The 20256-nt window shown below is 41.7% G+C and overlaps 1 protein-coding gene and 1 long non-coding RNA gene across 5 annotated transcripts; one reads left to right on the forward strand and one right to left on the reverse strand.

The window, feature by feature from the left end:
- Nucleotides 1–183: 183 nt before the first annotated feature.
- Nucleotides 184–13444, reverse strand: UEVLD (UEV and lactate/malate dehyrogenase domains). Of its 4 annotated transcripts, none has more exons than XM_081202372.1 (12): nucleotides 13276–13444; nucleotides 11993–12077; nucleotides 10921–10986; nucleotides 9392–9555; nucleotides 7591–7726; nucleotides 7105–7223; nucleotides 6180–6285; nucleotides 4915–5085; nucleotides 3662–3835; nucleotides 3106–3193; nucleotides 2091–2214; nucleotides 184–1984 (listed from the first exon to the last, which is right to left on the reverse strand). In XM_081202372.1, the coding sequence occupies exons 1-12, from the start codon at nucleotides 13315–13317 to the stop codon at nucleotides 1820–1822; spliced, it is 1440 nt and encodes a 479-aa protein (XP_081058498.1). In that variant the 5' UTR covers nucleotides 13318–13444; the 3' UTR covers nucleotides 184–1819. The 4 variants fall into 4 exon arrangements, with proteins under 4 accessions (XP_081058498.1, XP_081058501.1, XP_081058500.1 ...); XM_081202375.1 differs by lacking the exon at nucleotides 13276–13444 and adding an exon at nucleotides 13007–13137; XM_081202374.1 differs by lacking the exon at nucleotides 13276–13444 and adding an exon at nucleotides 12731–12938.
- Nucleotides 13445–14494: 1050 nt separating this feature from the next.
- Nucleotides 14495–19231, forward strand: LOC308591705. Its single transcript, XR_014010223.1, has 2 exons — nucleotides 14495–15826; nucleotides 18729–19231. It is a non-coding gene; the product is annotated as an uncharacterized lncRNA (long non-coding RNA).
- Nucleotides 19232–20256: the final 1025 nt, after the last annotated feature.

Here is a 20256-nt window from a genome sequence, read left to right on the forward strand (position 1 = left end):
TCATATATTAGTATATATTAGCAAATTTTGTCATTAATCAGTTGCATTTATGTACTGCTAAATATTTAAAAAACCTCTAAGCCATGTATGGACTAACCCCCACACCCATAATATATTGTTAAAGCATTAGCACATAAACACAACCGAAAACCAATAAAACAGTAATAAAAAAACACATCGAGCTTTTAAAAGTTAATAAACGTTTTATTAACATTACACATCACAGTATTTTTTCCATATAGCACTTGCTTAAATATATAATGCAAAGAAAAAGGCAAAAATTCATTGCAATCATACCTGAGTACAAAATCTACATATACTATCATTAAACTGTTTAGTCTATATATTTGGTAGTGCTTAAAGCTTGTTGCAGTGTTACAACTGATGACACCAAACATACTAAGCCTTATCAGTGCATAACATTGAGCAGTGCATTCATTCAGTTTTTCTTCCCATCCTGTCCTAAGGACTCAGGCCAAGTCACAATTATTTTAACAAAAGACCAAAGAAAAGCAGATTACTTCATTAGATAGAAATAAAAATTACTCCACCTCCTCTTTACCCTAAGTTCATAAATCACCATTTAGATCCTGGGAATAGTATTGGCTAACACTATCCAATAACTATTTTCTCATCTATTATATTTTAAGGCATGGTAGAGTGGAAAGGGAGAAGAATCAGCTTTTTAAAAATATCATATTCTGAATAAAGGAAGCATTTCATTTAAACCATGGTGACTAGCTGTGCCTTACTGTATTCTGTAATGTCCTCCCCATATAAAGTGCCTATATAATTCAATTTACAGAATCCAGTAGGCCCTCCCAAGTGAGCCAAAAGCACTAATGTGTGCACATGGGAAACAAAACATTTCCTGCTCCACCTGGCTGCTTCATTCACAAGCTGCACTGGAGGGTACTCCAACATTCAGAGTGGCTTTTCAGGGGCTAGGAGAACCTGCAGCAGGAAGGAGGATGTGAACACACAGAACCTCAAGCCTCTTGGATTTTGGCCAAAGTGCCTTTAAGAAGACCATACAACTATGCACATTTTATATACTGCAGCAATGTAACAGCGCTGGGTTCTTTTTTATATCTCCCCACCCCCATCTATATCTAAGTCTTTGGGTGATTCATACAAAAAGTTCAGAAAAATACTTTCCAACTCATTAAGGCTAAGCAAATAGAATTCATCTGCAATGCCCAAAATTTCAGCTTCAGATGAATTACTGCAATGATTTGCTGGTGGAAACATTCTGTTATAAATTGTCTGAATCATTGGCTGAAACATGGACCCTTAATTTTAGGCAATACCTTGCTGCCAGGCCATCTGTGTTTAGACTTTAGCAATGTGTAATATATATACAAGACTGGTTCCCTATAGTAAATACAATAGTCACTCTGATTGAAAAGATACCTCTTGTCAGCAAATTTATAGCAACTTTGAAAAGGAAGTGGGCTTGTGGTGATTATAGTGTTGGGCATTCAATATAGGAAAAAGAAGAGATACCGTTTTTTCTTATTAATACAGCTAGTAATTAAACAACCAAGAGTACAAAATCCAGCAAAAAGGCAACCCATGATCTAGAAAGTTTGGAAAATTACGTTTCATGTTACATATTTCCACCCTATTTTGCCTAATCATTTTTATTATAAGAGTGTCATTGACAGATGGTCTTTAGCATGCCCTATAATAAAATATACACCAAATTTAGCAAAGCTTTAACATTGTGAGGTATTCTTTTTTTAGCAGCCACCTAGGCAATAGTGTCTTTTCTGCAACTCTCAAATATCTTAGAGACCAAGTTATGCCTAGCTGGTATTCAGAGTTTCAGCTGCTGTTGAAGATCATGAATTGAGGCAGCCGTGGACTGAAGCTCCTGTACCACAGTACCTTTATCCAGCAGTTTGATGACTTCAGTCACTCCACTGATTCCAAGCACACAAGGCACACTTAAAAATACTTCAGAATTTATATTGTAACATCCCTAGAAAAGGCAAAACATAGTATTGGGTATATTAGAATTCCTGGGACCCACAGGTTAATGTTTCCTCTATTCTAAAAAAGCAAAATCAGATCAGCCCTGTGTTTACCTTCACCATCGTTGATATGGAATGTACTTTCCTTTTATCATTCAATATACTGTCTGCCAGATCAGCTATTGACAGACCAACAGACCAGGATTTTTGGCCTCTTCCTTTCAGAACTTCCATGGCTCTATATAAAAGCAAAAGAATCAGGATTTACAATGCACTTTTTTTAGCAAGCAATATGCCCTCTTTATAATCTCCATACGTCACACTTGTATATCAACAAGCGTGGTACACATTTTTGTAGTGGCCTTGTTCACATGTTGTGCTAGCAAAACTGTCTAAATGTGAACAAGCAAGCGTGAGGGTACTTGCAGTAAGAAAATGCAGTTGCTTTGCTCCTCCCATGGTTGTCCTCCTTCCACACTAGCTATGCCATGCAAAACCATGGTTTGTTTGGCTTCGTGCTGCATTTGAACCCAGACTCATGGTTTGTCTGCCTCAGACAAAACACAAATGATAAGCCAAGAACAAACCATCAGAATGCATGTGATGGCTTTCGACCAATCAAAAGGTTACAGCAAAATGGTTACGTATAGATTACATTTTCATGGCAACAGGTCTCGAGCCAAGCAGACGCTAACTACATTATTTGTTGCTAATTTTATGACTAGCAGCAAAGCATGTGTAAGGAATTTTCCACCCTTGTGTCTGCCCCCTCCCAACATCCATAGTCATTACTTCAAGGTTTATGAGGTGTTAGCTGTCTAGAGTGGGCTACTTTCTTAGGTACAAGACCCTGAGTAAAGTATACGTATTTTAAGAATAGCACTGCTGACAGATAAGACTTCAACTAGAATTTGAGGCCTTTTATACGTAGCCTGATCAAAACGTGTTCAAGTAAAAATGGGGTTTAATAGGTACGTAATGAAGGTTTCCCTTTCATATCATGTTACTAGGGTGTAAATTAAAATTCAGAATTAGGCTGCACTCCTATATCAATTTATATTGGAATAAGGCCCAGTTAACTCAGTGGGACTTACTTCTGATTGTGCTGCCACATGTCTAAGTGTTTTACCTGTTAGCTAAGAGATGCTGGGCATTTTGATTTGCTATATCTTCATCCTGATGACTTGTCACTGAATTAGAAGCACTCCATGCTGCCACTGAATAGGATAAAATTACAATCAATGTTGTTTTTAAACATTTGCATTTTTATCTCAGGAATAATTTCTCTGTAGAGTGTGTGCTTTCCATTTTGCTTTTAAAGAGACCAGTTGTAGGAATTCTATTCAGAGGAGTATATAACTCACAGATGTGCAGAAAACACAGAATACGCAATAACCCGTCAGACAAAGAAACTGCATGAGAAGTCAGTGACAAAGCAACCACCACCGCAATGTAGTGTTAGCATAAAATATAGAATTGGAGAAGCTGTCTCTGGAACAGAACCACAAACTTCTTGTCATGGCTATCCATTAAATAAATAACAGTAATTTAAACTGAAATATCTCCATATACAGCACTTCTATTAAAAAATAATCACAATGTTTTCTGAAATTATCTCCTGATATAAAGTACACATGTGGTACCCTAAACTGCATAGTAAGCTAAGTAGTAAGTCATCATTTTACCTTTGTTTTCCCCTTGTTCACCAATAATCCAATTATCTTTGCCTCTGATTTGAGCTTTTAATAGGTTTGCAATAATGTATTGGAATCTTGCAGAGTCTAGATTACAACCAATCCCGATAACCCGACTTTTAGGAAATCCACTCATCTTCCATGATACATAGGTCATTATTTCCACTGTACATTTGACAAAAACACATTGAAAAGGGCAAATTAATTTGTATTCAGGTCAAAAAGACATAAAGGTTTCCAATCAAGTTATCATTCATCTCTTTGGCAGTGGGGTTGATTGGATATCAGTAAATTATTCGTTTTAAAAACAACAGCAACATCTCCAACAAATATCATGAAGGATGTTTTAGTAAATTTGTAATCTTAACCCCACTTTACTGGAAGTAAGCCCATTTAATATAACAGTACTTATTTCTGAGGAGACATGGTTTTGACTGTGCATTATTTTGCACACCTTAAATATAATTAAATATATCACTAAACTTGGTTAACACAATCACACTCTACAACATTTGGTTCTGGTAGAGTGAATTTCTGCTGGTTATTATTCGTTTCCAACAAAACATGATGAGAAGCTTTGATCCTTCAGAATCACTTGTTTCTGCACCGGCACCTCTCAGAATTTATGTCCCAAGAAGCATGACCTACTGATTTTGTGAGACTTTTCCTGGTGCTTTGGGGTTAAGTAATGAGATTAACCATGCCGCATTGAAACATGCTTGTATACAAATATTTGCAATCATAAAACCATAGAACTGTAGAGTTGGAAGTGACCCTGAGGGTCATCTAGTCAATAACCCCCCTGCATATCTCAACTAAATCATACATTACAGGTGGCCACCCAACCTCTGCTTAAAAACCTCCAAGGAAGGAGAGTCCACCACCTCTCATAGGAGTGTGTTCCACTGTCAGACAGCATTTACTGTCATAAAGGTCTTCCTGATGTTCAGTCGGAATCTCCTTTCTTGAAACTTGAATCATGGAAGTACTAGTTTTCCTGTTACTCACTTCTCTAAAGAAAAATGTCAAAAGACTTATTCCATATGTGTGTCAAGATATACACAACACACAAAAGGAAACTTTCTGGCCTAGTTTTCTACATTGTCCCAATACTTGACCACAAGATAGCAAACAGAGAACACCCTGAAGCCTCTGTAAAGAAATAGGTTTATTAAGTATGAGAAATTACAAAGCACGTTATATCCAGGGAGCAATAAATCATAAAAAGGTAAGTGCTGCCATACCTGGTTGAGAAGCCACAAGCAGTACACTTTGTTGGCTATAATGTGCTACTGAAGGAATGATGCCTCTGAACAGTTCAACATTGCTCTGTACAACATCCAGATAGGACTGAGCGTTGCCTAAAGAATTCACTGTTAGCACCACCAGCTTTGAGCCTGCTGAGGCGGAAAAATCTAAGAACACAAAGAAAGAATTTCTGCACACGTCAAGGCGAGAGTATAAGACCTATTTCATTATTATTTTTTAAGTTCATGAACTGGACAGGTAAACTTTTGTTTTATCTAAAGATACAGAGTCGTATCCAATGCTGTGCATGTGGAGTTCAACTTGTGCAATGGGGCTCCCCCTTTCCTTTCCTTTCCTTTCCTTTCCTTTCCTTTCCTTTCCTCTCCTCTCCTCTCCTCTCCTCTCCTCTCCTCTCCTCACACGCCCTCAGAATCTGCTCCAAAGGTTCCTCCGACCCAGAGGATGCAAGAGGTGCTGCAGAGGAGAAGACAGGAAAGTTCTAGTGTGCAAGCAGAAGTCTGCTGTGTTAGCAGAACAGAAGTGTTGGATACGACCCGTACGAGTGTAAAAGTAAAGGTAAAGGGACCCCTGACCATTAGGTCCAGTTGTGGCTGACTCTGGGGTTGCAGCACTCAACTCACTTTATTGGCCGAGGGAGCCGGCGTACAGCATCCGGGTCATGTGGCCAGCATGACAAAGCCGCTTCTGGGGACCAGAGCAGCGCACGGAAATGCCATTTACCTTCCTGCCGGAGCAGTACCTATTTATCTACTTGCACTTTGACGTGCTTTCAAACTGCTAGGTTGGCAGGAGCAGGGACCGAGCAACGGGAGCTCACCCCATCGTGGGGATTCGAACTGCCGACCTTCTGATCGGCAAGTCCTAGGCTCTGTGGTTTAACCCACAGCGCCACCCGCGTCCATACAAGTGTAAAAGGAGTCGCTAATTAAGCACTGTGCCACAACTTTCTCAGGCATATAGTGTGTGTATACACACACACACGCGCCTATATATACACACACATGTATATCTCCTGCCTTTCATCGTGGAACCCATCTGTACACATGGTCTCCCCATCCAGGCTCTGGCTACACTCAAACTTCCTTAGCTTCATCACATGGGGCCTTCATGTGCTTTCAGACATTATTGCTACGAGTGAAATGTTCTTGGCAACGATTCCAAGAATTACTTAGAAAGTTCATTTGAAGTATACAGTGGGGGGGGGGGACCACCACACACATCTCAGAAGCCAACACAATACCTCTGCTGATTTCCACATTAGGCAAGGCAAAGATTTCCAGGTCCATAGCTGCTCCTTTCATTGTACCTTCTGAGCAGTCCAAGACAACCACTCTGTCAGCAACACCCTGGTACAAATTGAAAGCAAAGAAGTAATTATTCAGTGGAGAAAAGATAAAATGGCATTCTGAAAGGGTTTAATACAACTCTGATTTATTTCTTTAAATGCTGACATACAATCCTATTTTCTACACAAGCTGCTGTTAAATTTAAGCCAACAGCTATTCTCTCCCATCACACCAGTCATCTGTTTGCATCAAGTTGCCACTGCTAGAGACAATGTGCCTCTGAATCCCAATTGCTGGGAATCAAAAGTGGGAAGAGTGCTGCTCCGCTTGGATCCTGCTTTCCGGTTTCCCATAGTCACTGCATTGGCCACTGTGAGAACAGGATGCCGGACTAAATGGGCCTTTGGCTTTATCCAGCAGCCAGACTCTCCTGAAGATGGTCAGGCATAATTCGGCAGGCATTAAACACGCACTGAAATCTCTCCCATAGAAATCAGTAGGATGCCTGGATCATGACAAAATACCTGGAGATTCACAGAGCAATCTAAACCTCACCAGGGCAGCAGGTGAGTGGCAGATCCATGCTGAAAGCAACTTTGCTAGTAGCTTTCCAGCTGCTTATATTAGCCTGCTAAAAGTCCATACAGGCTGAATTCTGTTGGTGCTATTGGAAAATACACAATTTAAGACAGCATGTGCCAACTAAAAGCTATGGTTCCCATGTGCTGAGAAGTTATGCAAATAGACCCTCAATGCACAGTCCTTTGCAGGCTTACTCAGAAATACATCCCACTCTATTCAAGAATAATTATTTTATCCCAGTTTGGAATCACTACAGAAGCAATCACAGTGGTCATTTCACGTAAAGTATATATATACCTTTGCTGAAATAGCCAGTGCACAAGCAAGGCCCAGATCACCTGCTCCAATCACTGTAACTTTGTTAAATCCTCCATCATTTTTCTTTCCCTCTCCCTTGGACTGAATGTTGTCTTCACCTAAAATAACATATAGTCATTAATATAAACAAATGCGCTCAACTTGGGAAGTTGCATGGAAAATGACTGGATGTAATGGAACAAACCAACCAAAAAAGGTTTAACTGAAACTATGGTGGTCTGTGAAGGACAAGGACATATTGTACAGCCTTCTTCATATGAACGCTAACGTCAAACTGAAGAAGAGCCCTGTTGGATCAGACCAAAAGTTCAGCCGTTTCTCACAATGGCCAGTCAGATGCTTCAGGGATAATGGGAGGATGATAGCCATCTCTTGCTATTGTTCCTCAATGAAAGCCATTTATCAATGACTGAATCCTGCATACAGAACTTGTCTCCTAAATGAAAACCCAAAGATGATGCATACCTTCAGTGATTTTTGCAATGTAGGAGAGCAGCTCTGACTGTCTGGCTGCATCTGAAGATGATAATGAGAACAGAGGGAGCTCCTCTTCAAATTTTGCGCTCATTTCCTTTAATAACCCTATGATCATGGACTGCGGCTGAAACAAATATAACAACAATTAGCCTCCTCCTCATCTTATTATGATATCCTTTCACATAAGTCTTAAAGTGATTTACAAGCCTCCAACAAGAGCAACTAAAAATAGGTTCTTAAACATCAATAACAAAACATGCAAGGCAGAGACTTAAAACAAAACAGAACGAAAAATCCAGCTGGAAAAGCTTCTTGAAACAAAATTGTATTCAGTAGTTTCCAGAAACAACCACAGGCAGCAGGCACCTGTTGTATCTCAATATAATAAATAATAATAATAATAATAATAATAATAATAATAATAATAATAATAATAATTTATTTATACCCCGCCCATCTGGCTGAGTTTCCTCAGCAACTCTGGGTGGCTCCCAATCGAGTATTAAAAACAATACAGCATTAAATATTAAAAACTTCCCTAAACAGGGCTGCCTTCAGATGTCTTTTACAAATAGGTTAACTGCTTATTTCCTTGACATCTGATGGGAGGACGATCCACAGGGCGGGCGCCACTACCGAGAAGGCCTTCTGTCTGGTTCCACAAAACAGGGGCAGCTACACTGAAATGTCTGCTCTCAATTACTGTGGGCTTCTGATATTTCAGAGACTTCAAGGACAGACTCTCCCATAAAACACAGCCATCCACTGTGTATGGAAAGGGCAATGTGGTCTTTCATGGAACCCTGTAGAGATTATATGTCATTACCAGAGCCTTTAACGTGGTCTAGTACCGCAATTTTAGATAACAAACATTCTATGAACAAAAATGTCTTAAAAGGAAAAAAAAAGGGCAGCTCTCCACATGCCTAAATGGACTTAGAATCTGAAGCACTTTATTTACAATCACTGTGCATAGGGCTTATCAAATTTTCCCCTTCATAGCTACATAAGCCAGTTATCAACTTTTCCCCAAAGAAGCAGAATCAAGATAGGGGCCACACACAAAGGAGCAGGCCTTTCTTACAGGGATAGGGGCGTAAGAGGATCATGACCCATCCCAGTGGGGAACTCCGAGTACCTTTTCCTTTGCAAGTGAGATTTTTGCCATTCATTCATAAAAATGAAAAAGTAAAGCACTTTGGGGGCGCTGTTAGACAAAACACTGCCCCTGCAATAACTCTGGTTGACCATGCCTCTGCTGACAGAGAACCTGAAGGCAGCCCTGTTTAGGTCTGAAGGCAGCCCTGTTTAGGGAAGCTTTTAATGTTTGATGTATCACAGTATTTTAATATTCTTTTGGAAGCCGCCCAGAGTGGCTGGGGAAACCCAGCCAGATGGGAGGGGTATAAATAATAAATTATTATTAATTATTATTATTATTATTATTATTATTATTATTATTATTATTATTATCATTATTATCATTATTATCATTATTATCATTATTATCATTATTATCATTATTATCATTATTATTATTATTATTACCTGCAGGCCATGACTACAAATACACACTACTTTTGCTAGTCCAATAAAATAGCCTCTACTTTCTCTCACATTGCCTGTGTAGCCTATCTGGCATGACGACAGCTCATGTTAAAAGGCACGTTTTTATACAATTAAGGTACACAATATGGATGACATTAAATTAAGACTAAGACAAACACTGTAAACCGATTTTAGTAAAGCAATAATACTATTTTACATGACATGCACAGACATCCCTTACATGACTCCAGTTTTGTAGATAGGGCAAGTATATCCTTCCCCGGGCATCTACATGCTTTCCTACAGAAATCCCCATGTTTGCAGTGGGCTTTAAGAAGCAGATTGGAGGAGTAAAAGGATGAGAATCTAAAATCCATAGGAAAATTGGAATGTTGTACGAATTACCTGTCAAAATACAAAACATAAGCAACTATCAACAACCACTGCTCCTTGACTGGTCATGTATACATCTTAAATTTTACACTTGATATTTAACCCATGGGTGGGCGTATTGTAGGATCTATTGTACTTTGTTTTTCACTAGAACCCCAAAGTCCATGATCTGGAGCCATAGGCTAAGAAGGCAAACATATACAGTCCAGGAATTTATTTTAAATGCCAGAACTGAGTTCACAGTCTTTTCACACGGGAAAAATCCACTCCTGGTTTCTGCTCAAACTCTCTTTGTTTCAGCAGCCTGAATAATGGAAGCAGGAAGACCTTTTGCACTTGCTCTTGAACAAGAGTTGCTATTGGACACTCTATTAGAAATATATCTTTACTTATTTAAAAAAGTATATGCAGCCCATCAATATGAATATTTCCAGGGCAGCTTACAAAAGATATACAGTGGTGCCCCGCAAGACGAACGCCTCGCAAGACAAAAAACTCGCAAAACGAAAGGTTTTTTCGTTTTTGAGTTGCCTCGCAAGACGAATTTCCCTATGGGCTTGCTTCGCAAAACGAAGCTTGCCCCGCAAGCTCCGGGGACAGCGGGTCTTCCCCGCTGTCCCTGGACCTCTTTTGAAGCAAGGGGCGGCGGGGAGAAGTGATCTTCTCCCCACAGCCCCAGGTCCGGGGACAGCGGGAAGCGCTTCCCGCTGTCCCCGGACTTCTTTTGAAGCAAGGGGCGGCGGGGAGAAGCTATCTTCTCCCCACAGCCCCTTGCTTCAAAAGAGGGGACAGAGCGGCGCTTCCCCTCTGTTCCCGGACGGTCTCCATAGGAACGCATTGATTGATTTTCAATGCATTCCTATGGGAAACCGTGCTTCGCAAGACGAAAAACTCGCAAAAAGAAAAAACTTGCGGAACGAATTAATTTCGTCTTGCGAGGCACCACTGTACTACTGATATCAAGCAGGCGTCGTCACGGTATTCTTTTTAGTGCCTGCTGAACACATTCTTATTTAAACAAAATGTTTAGAAAGTTTGTACGAGTTTTAAGTTGTTTTAGTCTATTCTGTTGTGGTTTAAGACCCATTATTGGTCTTGTCTGCTCAATCCACTGCAGCCTGGCTTCGCATGTCCTCACATGGTTTAGCTGGCCAGTCAAAGCTGTTTCCTGGGGTGTGGTTGCTGTCGCATGCTGACAGCTTGTAGGAGCCACAGATGAAGGATGAGTAAAGGGTGGGAACCAAAGGTGGACAAACTTCCCCAGAGGGAGCATGATGTGTCACCCACCAGAGGTACTACCCCACCCCAAAATCCCATCCCACTTGCAATTCCCAATGTATTATTAGGTAGCAAACAAAAACATAGTGAACAACTTACCCTGGTATTTCACTGGAACAGTGCCACTACAATTCAAAAGGTCTTTCTGGGAACCATCCTTAAAAGCTAAAGTTCAGAACATTAATTTGTATGCGCGTATAGATTACATTTTTTCAGTAGCAGACAGCACGGTGAGACTGCCCTTCTCACTTGAGCACTCTCTGTTTGCACAGCTGCTGTGTACTGTGACAGAGAGGGGGCAGGCAAGGCACTGCTAAGGTTGGCACGGTGCAAATGCACTGGCGGAGTGTATCCGGCATTCCTGCCAGCAGGTTGGTACTGTGGAGATCTCTGCCCTCCCTCTCTCCATCTCGGTATGCAGCAGGACACAGCCAGAGGGAGTTCATGTAAGTGGCACATCCCCACCAATTTACATTTTTGTCATTATTTTGTTACCAATAATTCTGCTTTATTAACATCTGATATCAGAGCCAGATAACTCATTATTTTAAATGTTATACACCACCAGACTTTTTAAAACAACAAAGAAATCATGACAGCAAAATAAAAAGAACATGTAAAATACAATACAGCCAGAAAGGAAAATAAAACAACTTCATTGGTTTGCTGCTATTTGCTTTATTTTCCTTTCTGGCAGCAAATAGCAGCAAACCAATACAAAGCTCGCTCTACCACCCCAAACTTCATAAAGGAGCAACAGTAAAGTGATTACTTAACTCAGGCACACCCAAACGTGGCCTCCAGCTGTTTTGGGACTATCATCCCATCATCCCTGACCACTGGTTCTGTTAGCTAGGGATGATGGGAGTTGTAGTTCCAAAACAGCTGGAGGGCCAAGTTTGGGGATGCCTGACTTAACCGTTGAAGGTTAAAAAATTTACACAAGGTGAAAGCACACTCACTTGGGAGTAAGCCCTACTGAATACTGCGGGCTTACTTTCTAGTAAACATACATAGGATTGTGCTGCAGGTAATATTGTGAATAACGAACATAAGTAACTGGAGTTGAATTCCTTACTTGCATTGACTACTATTCAAACTTTTATATACAAAATGACATTCTCACACAATCATTTTTCCAATGGGCCAAAATAATAGACGTTACTCTTACTGTAGGTACTCATGGCAAATGTGGTGTTTGGGTACAACTCATGTACGCTCTTCAGTTCTTCTATGGTCAGATCTCGGAATTTATACTGCAGAGAGAACAAGGATAATTTTATTCTTTTAAGCAATTTTATATTGATGCACCCTGCCTTTAAAACTTGTCATTGTTATTAAGCAATTTAGCTTCACAGCTGAAATTGGAAATCTAAACCATTGATTCTTCTGAACCGGAAACCTACCGTAATTCGCTTCAGTATCAATACAGCCCATTCCCATGTGAAAGTCATGCTGTGTAGATCTGCACTTATTAGAATGACTGCACCTTCCTTTAATTACACCTTTGTTAGCAGTACCTTTTCGGATGTGCATTGAGTTAAAGCACTATAGATAAAATTCTGCTCACATTTGTTCTTTAAAACATGCACACACCACTTTTAAGTATGTAAAGCAGGGGTGGGGAATCGAATCGGGCCAGATCCAGAATTGGCAAACCCTCCACAGTAAGGTTACCAGACCTCCCCGTTTCCTGGGGACAGTCCCCGGGTTTATAAATCAGTCCCCTGACAAAATCCACTAAATTCGACTGAAGTTGAAAAGTCTTCCTGGATTCATTGAAAAAAAAATCTGGTAACCTTACTCCACAGGGCTAGTTGAACAGGTAGGAAGAGCTGTCAGTCACTTGATGTCAGATGACTCTAAGTGCACTCCCAGTTCTTCATTGGCAGCCATGGCTTAAATTCACCTTCCAAACATTCTTGCCATCATAATTGCAACACAGATTACACGTATTTAACACACGTATTTAACTGGGCTTCCTTCCGAGCCAACAAACGTAGGATTCTGCTGCTAGAACAGAGATGGGGAACCTGTGACCCTCCTGAATGACAACTAGGGCTGATGTGCGGTAGGTTTCTAGAGATCCCTACATCCCGGGTCAAGGAGCAAGTTCTGCATTTCTAGGAGCGCTGCATGCAGAAGCCTGTGTCCTAAATGCACCCTACGATGAGGCCTTGCTTACATCGCTGACAGCGTTGGGACACATATTTCGGCAGTCTACAGAGCCACCCTCAGCCACGGCCATGTTGCAACCCTATATAACTTGTGGTGAGCAGGCAGGCAGCTTGCAACAGCGTCTTAACCGGGGACATCCGGAGTGACTCGACGGCAAAGCGGCGCCCATGGGAAGCCGGGGGTGGGGGGAGTCGCTCCCTCGGGCCGCCCACCCGGCGCGCGGAGAGGAGCGCTCGCGCTCGCGCCCGCCCAACCTGTCGCCGCCGCCCGCCTTGCCTTGCTCAGCCACTTCCTCAGCTGCTCCTCGGAGAACTCCATCGCCGGCGGCCCGTGCGAGGAGGAACAAGCACTGCTTCCTGCTGCTGGCGCGCCTGGAAAGGCGAGCCGGCCGGCCGCGCGGCCTCTCCCAGTTCCTCCTTTTCCCCAGGCCCGCCCCTTGCTTAGGTAGACTGCCTAGGTTTTAAGCCGCGCCTTGTGGGGAAGCGGGTTGCTTCTCGCGTCGAGGCGCGAGGCCTGCGCTTGAACCCAGGGCCGGATTTATGTTTGATGAGGCCCTAAGCTACTGAAGGTAATGGGGCCCTTTAGATGTCCAGCTGTCCTTTGTTAACAACAAATTGTCGCTGTTTTCTATATGCTATATGGTAATATATGGTCCTAATTGGTATCCAAAGCCATTTGCATATGTTGCCATGCAACCAGTCCATGCAGAATGTAGGCACCCTATACAGTGGTACCTCGCAAGACGAATGCCTCGCAAGACGAAAAACGCGCAAGACGAAAGAGTTTTCCATTTTTTGAGTCGTTCCGCAAGACGAATTTCCCTATGGGCTTGCTTCGCAAGACGAAACGTCTTGCGAGTTCTTGCCAGTTTGTTTCCTTTTTCTTAAAGCCGCTAAGCCGTTAATAGCCGCTAAGCCGCTAATAGCTGTGCTTCGCAAGACGAAAAAACCGCAAGACGAAGAGACTCGCGGAACGGATTAATTTCGTCTTGCGAGGCACCACTGTACTGTATATAGACATGAGCAAACCAGTGATATTTTAGGGAGCAGGTGGGGCCCATTACTTACATCACAGGAGCCTACACAACACAAAACACTGGTGCTGTATGCAGGTTTTATTTTGTTTTTTATCTTGTATTAGGAAATGTACATCCAGGTTTTTTTCCTTGAAGTTTTTTGGGGCCCCCGAAAAGGTGTTTTTCATTGGCCACAGGAGGCAGTCATGGCCACCAACCTAGATGGCTTTCAGAGAGTATTGGACCAATTCATGGAGGAGAGGGCTATCACAGAATCGTAGAGTTGGAAGGGACCCCAAGAGCCATCTACTGCAACCCCCCTGCACTGCAGGATTCTTAGCTAAAGCATCCATGACAGATGGCTCTGCTTGAAAACCTCCAAGGAAGGAGAACCCACAACCTCCCTCCAAAGGGAGACAGTTCAGCTGTCGAACAGCTCTTCCCATCGATGGCAATGAGCCTCTGCAGTTGGGAGGCAGCAAAGCCACATGAGGGAAGAGTTGCTCCTGCTCAAATCCTGCTTGCGTGTTTCCCACAGACACCTGGTTGGCCACGATGACAAGAGGATGCTGCAGTATGTGGGTCACTGGTCTGATCCAGCAGGCTCTTCTTAGGTCCATATTCCCAGAAATGGCATAGGGCAACTTTTGGGGCAGCAGCCTGGCTTGTTCTTTTGTGAAGCTCTGTGGAAGAAAAATCAAGCCATAATGTTGTGATTAGGGTAAAAGTTAATTCAAGATTCTACTTACTGAAGCAAGACCGTTGCATTGGGGAAGACCCCATCAGCCAGATTCTCTTCTGTGCTGATTGATGTTCTGCTCAGATGTTCTGGAATGTAACAGCTTCTATAGGGATGGCAATGTTGCCACAACTTGGTTCATGAGAGACCACAAGAGATTAGCTTTGAAAGGAACACCAGAAACAGCAGTGCTGGTCAAAACCCCATAACCATTCTATACTCCCTTCACCTTTTCACTTTTCAACGTCTCACCCTCCTTCATGCTGACTCTGCTTTTTTACACTCCAATGGGAGATGTTGTGATAAGATACAAATAGGCTCAGGCCCCAGACCCATACATTCCACTTCCACAGCATGAATGGTGCTATAGTTGGTAAGAAGAGAGAAAATGTTTCACAAAATAGCACAATGACAGCAGACCCAATAGCAAGCTGCTCCGCTTGTTATGCCCATTGCACCAGCTGGTCCCTGGTGAGGTCTCCTTGGTTGGCTTAGGCCTCCAAGGCCCGGGGCAAATGTACCTTGCCGCCCCCTCCCCTCTGCGTGGACCTGGTGGCCAATAGGAGAGAAAACTGAAGTTGATTGGCTGACCACTCCCAAGAGGGGAAAACGTTTGGAACTTAAGGAAACTTCAGCTTTTAAATTTTGTATCTGATTTGTAACTATTCCCCCCTCCCTTTAAATGTAGTTTATAAAAACTCCAAACCAAAATGAAATAGTTTATTTAAACAAAAGCTTTTGTAACTCCTGTATCTATCTGAAATGCCTTTGGTTCTATCAGAGAAACTATTTTGCTGATGTCATGCTGGTTGAGTCAATTGTTACATAACAAATGATGTCACAATCTAGTTCACTGCACAGTCTGGCTCATCACAAATAGCCACCAAGAAAGCCAAAGTACTGAGCTGCCTAAAATCAGCTGAAAGGTGATTTTCTTTTGTCCTTAAAAAATTAGCCATATCAAGTCACATTCCGTAAGTGGGAAAACTCTGAGAAATTGTACAATGATTGTTGTTGGTTGGCTGATTTTCCTTTTGGCTTTGCATCTGATGCATAGAGTTCCAAACGCTAAGGTGAGTAAACTTTGAAATACCAGTTGGAAGTGCTGCCCTATGTCACCCTAGTTTGCTGTTTGATGCAAAACCAAAGAGTTTGATTCTTACAAACTTAGGATGTTTTCAGTCCACTGTTTTATGTGGTTTTGCACCCAGACAATAGGAAAGCATCCTCATCATGCCAAGGTACTTACCTGTCACCATCAGGACAAATGGCCTCACCCTTTAAATAGAGCTGAGACTTGTGTGCCTTTAGAACATGTGTGCAAACCCATATGAGCCACATGACCCCACAGTAAACCACCTGAGGAATTGTGGCAATGAGAATATATGGGGTGCTGTAGTAAGCGAAGAAGTGCCCAAAATAAACCAGGTGTAGCATTACCCTAAGCATGAAGGAAGGAGATATGCATGAGTCCCAACCTTTATGCAATACTGGTTCCACTAATACTGATGAAAGCATGTTACAGGTGTTGATGGAGACTATTGAAGCTTTTTAAAACTACAACTTTATTGCAGTGGTTCAAAAATACCTATTAATTATTAAGCCTTTCTCTATTTCCAGAAATCTAGGTGAGACACCCCTTATAGTTCAGAAGGATAATAAAAACAATCAATTTTTTATATTGATTATAGTTCAGTAATTCTTTATTGTCACTGATAAGTGTAAACTGTTTAATTATTATTTACTGTTATTTAATGTTACTGTTTACTATTATATTCTAATAGATTATTGAATATTGCTTTATTTAAGTTGTTTAAAGTTTTTGTGACTTTTTTGTATTGCATCAGATTATTACATGTGTGATCTTTGCTGTTTTGTTGTTTCTTCAGCTTGTAAGCTGCCTTGTGTATAGTCTTATAGAAAGACGGTATACAAATTAAAAATGAAATGAAATGAAAAAGAAGCATAATACCTCAGCCTAAAGTACAGAGTTCTTTGTTGCTAAGGTGTACTCAAGTTCCAACAGCTTGAGATAGATTATTGGGCCTGTGGGTGACAAGTTTCCACTTGTACAGTGGTGCCTCACAAGACGAAAATAATCCGTTCTGTGATTCTCTTCGTCTAGCGGTTTTTTCGTCTTGCGAAGCAAGCCCATTGACAGATTAGTGGATTAGCGCTATTAGCGGCTTATCGGATCAGCTGATAAGTGGCTTAGCGGCTTAGAAAAAGGGGGGGGGGAGGGAAAAAAACCAGCAGGAACTCGCAAGACATTGTCGTCTTGCGAAGCAAGCCCATAGGAAATTCGTTTTGCGAAGCACCTCCAAAACGGAAAACTCTTTCGTCTAGCGAGTTTTCCGTCTTGCGAGGCATTCGTCTTGCGGGGCACCACTGTACTTAATATTTCCTCGTGAGTTTTCATCATACTCCTTGCTCAGCACTGCTGAGTAGGCATGCCACACTGAGAAAAGACAACATGGTTGTCTGTGGCTGTGTGATTGTGTGGAAGTCTTTTTGGCTGAATCTATAAAACTTCCATACAATATTGGTTGTGCACTACAGTCCCAGAGCTGGAGAAGAACTCATGGGGGTTCGAGATATGTGGGAATTCGGAGGAAGGATTCAAAAGACATGAAAATTGGCCAGTTCTGATGCTTTATTAAAGAAAGGTATAGACTTACAGCAAAAAGCAGCCTGCCAGTTCTCCTTGCATCTCGTGCACAACGGACACCACCAGGCAAGAAGATGATGGACTGTCTGCACCCAAGCAAAGGTGCACACATTCTTTATACCACAGAACAGCATACGTCGCATGTCCTGTGGAACTGACTCAATCATTAACCTGGGGATTTGTAAACTTTATGAGAATTGTGTGTCTGGTGGTGCAAATGCACAGGGACATCTTCTTCACAGCTTACTTGAACACTGCCACACCACACGCACACTTTGCCCTGTCTCCATCCACTAGCATTTACTGCTTGAGGTGTTTGGTTCACTGTAAGTCCCATTAGCCTTCTGCACCAACCATCAGATCAAATAAAATCCAACGTTCGGCCCAGTCAAAAGAAACACAGATATGGTTTGGGAAAGATGTGCCTGTCCTCGAGTAGTTCAGCAGCCTCTTTGAAACTCAACATCATACTTACCGGTAACTCTAATTACTGAGCAAACTTTAGATGAAGGGGAGAAAGTGCATAGCATAAAAAGACTTGAAAAATATTTCAAATACTGTATGATATTTCATATTTGTGCACACTCACACCCACAAAATAGGTTAAATCTACTTTTTAGTTATTCATGCCCCAGAAAGCTTCCAATTCATCACTTTTCCAACAAAATTTAATGACAACTCACAGGCAGTTTAAACATTGTTCTGTCACTCCCATCCTGCTGTGTTTGTCCCATATGTTGCTCTAGAGTGCCCCTTGTGAGGCCACAGGGGTTTGGGGGGGGGGCAGCCAGATAAGCCCTAGGGCATTAGTGAAATTCTACTTGCTCTTCTCAGGTTTCAGCCTACAAATGGCACAGGGCACAGATCAGATTACTGAATGTCTCAGTTTTGATGATTTTTTAAAAAGTGTTTCTAGCCCCAATGGTTGCAAAGCTGTTATGCTTGAAAGGTAGTGGTCAGTGCCTGGTGAAATAGAGGTGATCTGCTGAGCATCTAAGCCCTCTGAAAACCAGAATAAAAATGCAAAATAGTAAGAATGGCACAAAAAATTATGCAAATAAGGTCTTATGCATACTTGACCCAATGTATCCGGGTAATTGATTTGTTTCTCATGCAGAATCGCCTAGTGAAGAGGAACAAAACGAAAGCTGAAGGTGTTATCCCTAGACCAGTTTGTACCTGCGTACTTTAAAATCAGCCTCTGAGTCAAGCCTCAACATATGGCCCTTTTTCTCTATGAATGTTGGTTGAAGAGTGAAATGCTTCCCTCCAAACTTTTCAGTAATATTCTGTCTGTTTGGTTACAGGCTGAACCTGCAAAGAACGAAGGTGATAAGCATTAACTGGCATTGTCCTGTAGAGGAACACAACCCAGGACAGACTTCCCATCTTCTTTAAGAGCGACAAAGATGTTCCAGTTCAGAAGTTTTAAAACATCAGCAAGAAAGGAGTTTCAGGAGCTGATGCTTACTGCGGTACTGAAGGCAATGAAGCATATTGTTTCTGTTGTTGGTAACACATAAATTGATTGCACAGCATCATGTTATATGTTTATGACCAAGTTACCCGGACCTTCAAATATGTTACCACGTTTCACGATGCGCAGGGCAAAGTGGATCTCAAGCATTACCTATAAGAGCATATTTGAAATAGATTATGCTTCTGTTTAAGGGACAATCACATCGAGCGTTTCGTATCCGATACGATTTCTGATGGACTATGTACTTTTAAAATTGCCTACTACCTGCAGTAGCAAAATTCACTTGGTGTTCACTATTCTGAAAATATAATGGGTGGAAAAAGACATAAAGGTTAATGTCTGTGGAATGATTTATTTAGTCTTTTAATGCAGGTGCCGCCTTTCCCATGAAGATTTGAAGGCATTTCACACAAATGTGAAAGTTAAATACTGTAATAGCAAGCAACAAACTTCTTAATTTTAAAGTTTAAATTTTTTAAAAAGCATGCCTATTTATTGTCTGCTGATTAGCATTCCAAAATAAGCATTGTATAATGAACTATAGCACAGTTATCCTATTCCCATGTAAATAAGCCACACATAAAGGAGTATATAGCCCAGGGGTCAGCAAACTTTTTCAGCAGGGGGCCGGTCCACTGTCTCTCAGACCTTGTGGGGGGCCGGGCTAGATTTCTTTTTTTTGGGGGGGGGGGAATGAACGAATTCCTATGCTCCACAAACAGCCCAGAGATGTATTTTAAAGCAAAACACACATTCTACTCATGTAAAAACACCAGGAAGGCCCTACAAATTACCCAGAGATGCATTTTAAATAAAAGGACACATTCTACTCATGTAAAAACACGCTGATTCCCAGACTGTCCACAGGCCGGATTTAGAAGGCGATTGGGCCAGATCCGACCCCCAGGCCTTAGTTTGCCTACCCATGATATTATAGCCTATAGACTATCAAAGCCTATAGGGAGATGGACTTAAATAAATACTTAACTAATTCCAGAGCTTAAGGTGTTAGCAGAGAACAGTCAAGATTATTGCATCTACACCACCAAAGGTAGTGCTAATTTATATTGGGGAAAATGTTGCAGAGCCGAGTGCTTCTGTTCAGCATTTCAGACACTTCGTTCAATCCATACCACCTAGACTCTGCATTCCATGCCTCCTGAGCATACTCAGTCCTCACTGGGCAAGGCTGTTTGTTTGGTTCATTCCCCATTTTTGGCAAATACTGGTGTAGCCTGGAACCCAAATACCCCATTATCTATAGATGGTGCCATTTTGGTACATAATATCAAATACTTGGGGAACTGGATTCATTATTACTGTCTATGACTCTATGGTGATTGTGTGAGAAAAGG

This window comes from Podarcis bocagei (genome assembly GCF_964188305.1).
Source record: "Podarcis bocagei genome assembly, chromosome: 1".
Lineage (NCBI taxonomy): Eukaryota > Metazoa > Chordata > Lepidosauria > Squamata > Lacertidae > Podarcis > Podarcis bocagei.

Excerpts from the sequence above, each read along its gene's own strand:
- UEVLD (XM_081202375.1), bottom strand. The coding sequence starts at position 13,069 with ATGGCCGTGGCTGAGGGTGGCTCTGTAGACTGCCGAAATATGTGTCCC. Across the intron at positions 7,727-9,391 it reads ATCTACAAAACTGGAGTCAT|CCGCAGTCCATGATCATAGG; the intron begins GTAAGGGATGTC and ends TATTTGTTTCAG. Across the intron at positions 3,836-4,914 it reads GCTTGTGGCTTCTCAACCAG|TGGAAATAATGACCTATGTA; the intron begins GTATGGCAGCAC and ends TCAAATGTACAG.